This window comes from Austrofundulus limnaeus, unplaced genomic scaffold, assembly GCF_001266775.1.
Source record: "Austrofundulus limnaeus strain Quisiro unplaced genomic scaffold, Austrofundulus_limnaeus-1.0 Scaffold5073, whole genome shotgun sequence".
In the NCBI taxonomy this organism is placed as follows: Eukaryota; Metazoa; Chordata; class Actinopteri; order Cyprinodontiformes; family Rivulidae; genus Austrofundulus; species Austrofundulus limnaeus.
In genome coordinates this window covers 1-869 of record NW_013957475.1, presented here as the reverse complement: position 1 = coordinate 869, position 869 = coordinate 1, and the positions used below count along the sequence as shown (strand labels likewise).

The 869-nt window shown below is 60.2% G+C and overlaps 1 protein-coding gene across 1 annotated transcript; it reads right to left on the bottom strand.

Moving 5' to 3' along the window:
- Nucleotides 1–52: 52 nt before the first annotated feature.
- On the bottom strand, nt 53–725 carry LOC106512240 (uncharacterized; the record flags this gene model as incomplete). Its single annotated transcript, XM_014000907.1, is given in 1 exon segment — nt 53–725. A coding segment is annotated over 1 exon segment (673 nt), but the record flags the coding sequence as incomplete, so codon positions are not given.
- Between the last annotated feature and the right edge of the window lie 144 nt (nt 726–869).

The following is an 869-nucleotide window of genomic DNA, read 5'->3' as shown; positions in this document are numbered from 1 at the left end:
ACACACACACACACACACACACTTCTCTTTTCTTTGTGGAGATGCCTCCTACCTGATGAGACGCCTCCCTGGCTCCGGCCACTGCTCCCCTTCACCTCTTCAGCTGCTGCAGCCTCTCTCAGGTGGCCTCTTTTTCCTCTTCCTCCCCCCTCCTCTCCCTTCTCTCTTCCCTCCTGGGGGTCTGTGGCCCCCCTGCCGGGCAGAGGCTCTGGCTCCCCTCTCCTGAAGGACGACTCGGCGGAGAGCTGAGGATGCTGCAGCCTGTCCTCCCTGTCTCTGTCAGAGGAGTGAAGGCTGCCTTCTCTGGCTCCTCCCTGCAGTCTGCCCCCCACCTCTGCCTCCTCCTCTCGCTGCTCCCTCCATCCCTCTGCCACCGCCTCCTCCTGCTGTTTGAGACTGGAGGAGGAGGAGGGACCTCCTGTCTCTGGGCTCCTCTCAAGGAGGAGAGGGGAGGGGATGAGCTCGGGCTCTGGGTGGCCCCCCTGAGTCAGGGAGAAGTACTTCGGCGCCCTCTCCTGGTGGACGTTGGCGCTGCTGGAAACCTGTTGTTGGGCAGGGATGTACGGGACGGCGGCGGACTTCCCCGGAGGAAAACCGTCGCTGATGCTGCTGCTGAGTGGCACCATGGTTACCGTGGTTACGGAGGCCTGTGAGGTGATGGCCGTCACGGATCGAGCCAGAGACGCTGGCAGCGGCTCCAGTTTGATCTCGCCTCCATTTTTCAGCTGAAAGAACAGCGGGAGTCAGTTGGATCATATATTTAACCAGAAATGTTGGCTGATCAGAGGCTGTGTGGGTGTTCTAAAGCAATACATCCCAAGAGGATGAGTTATGAACAGGACCAGCCCGTGGCATAGGCAGTGTAGGCA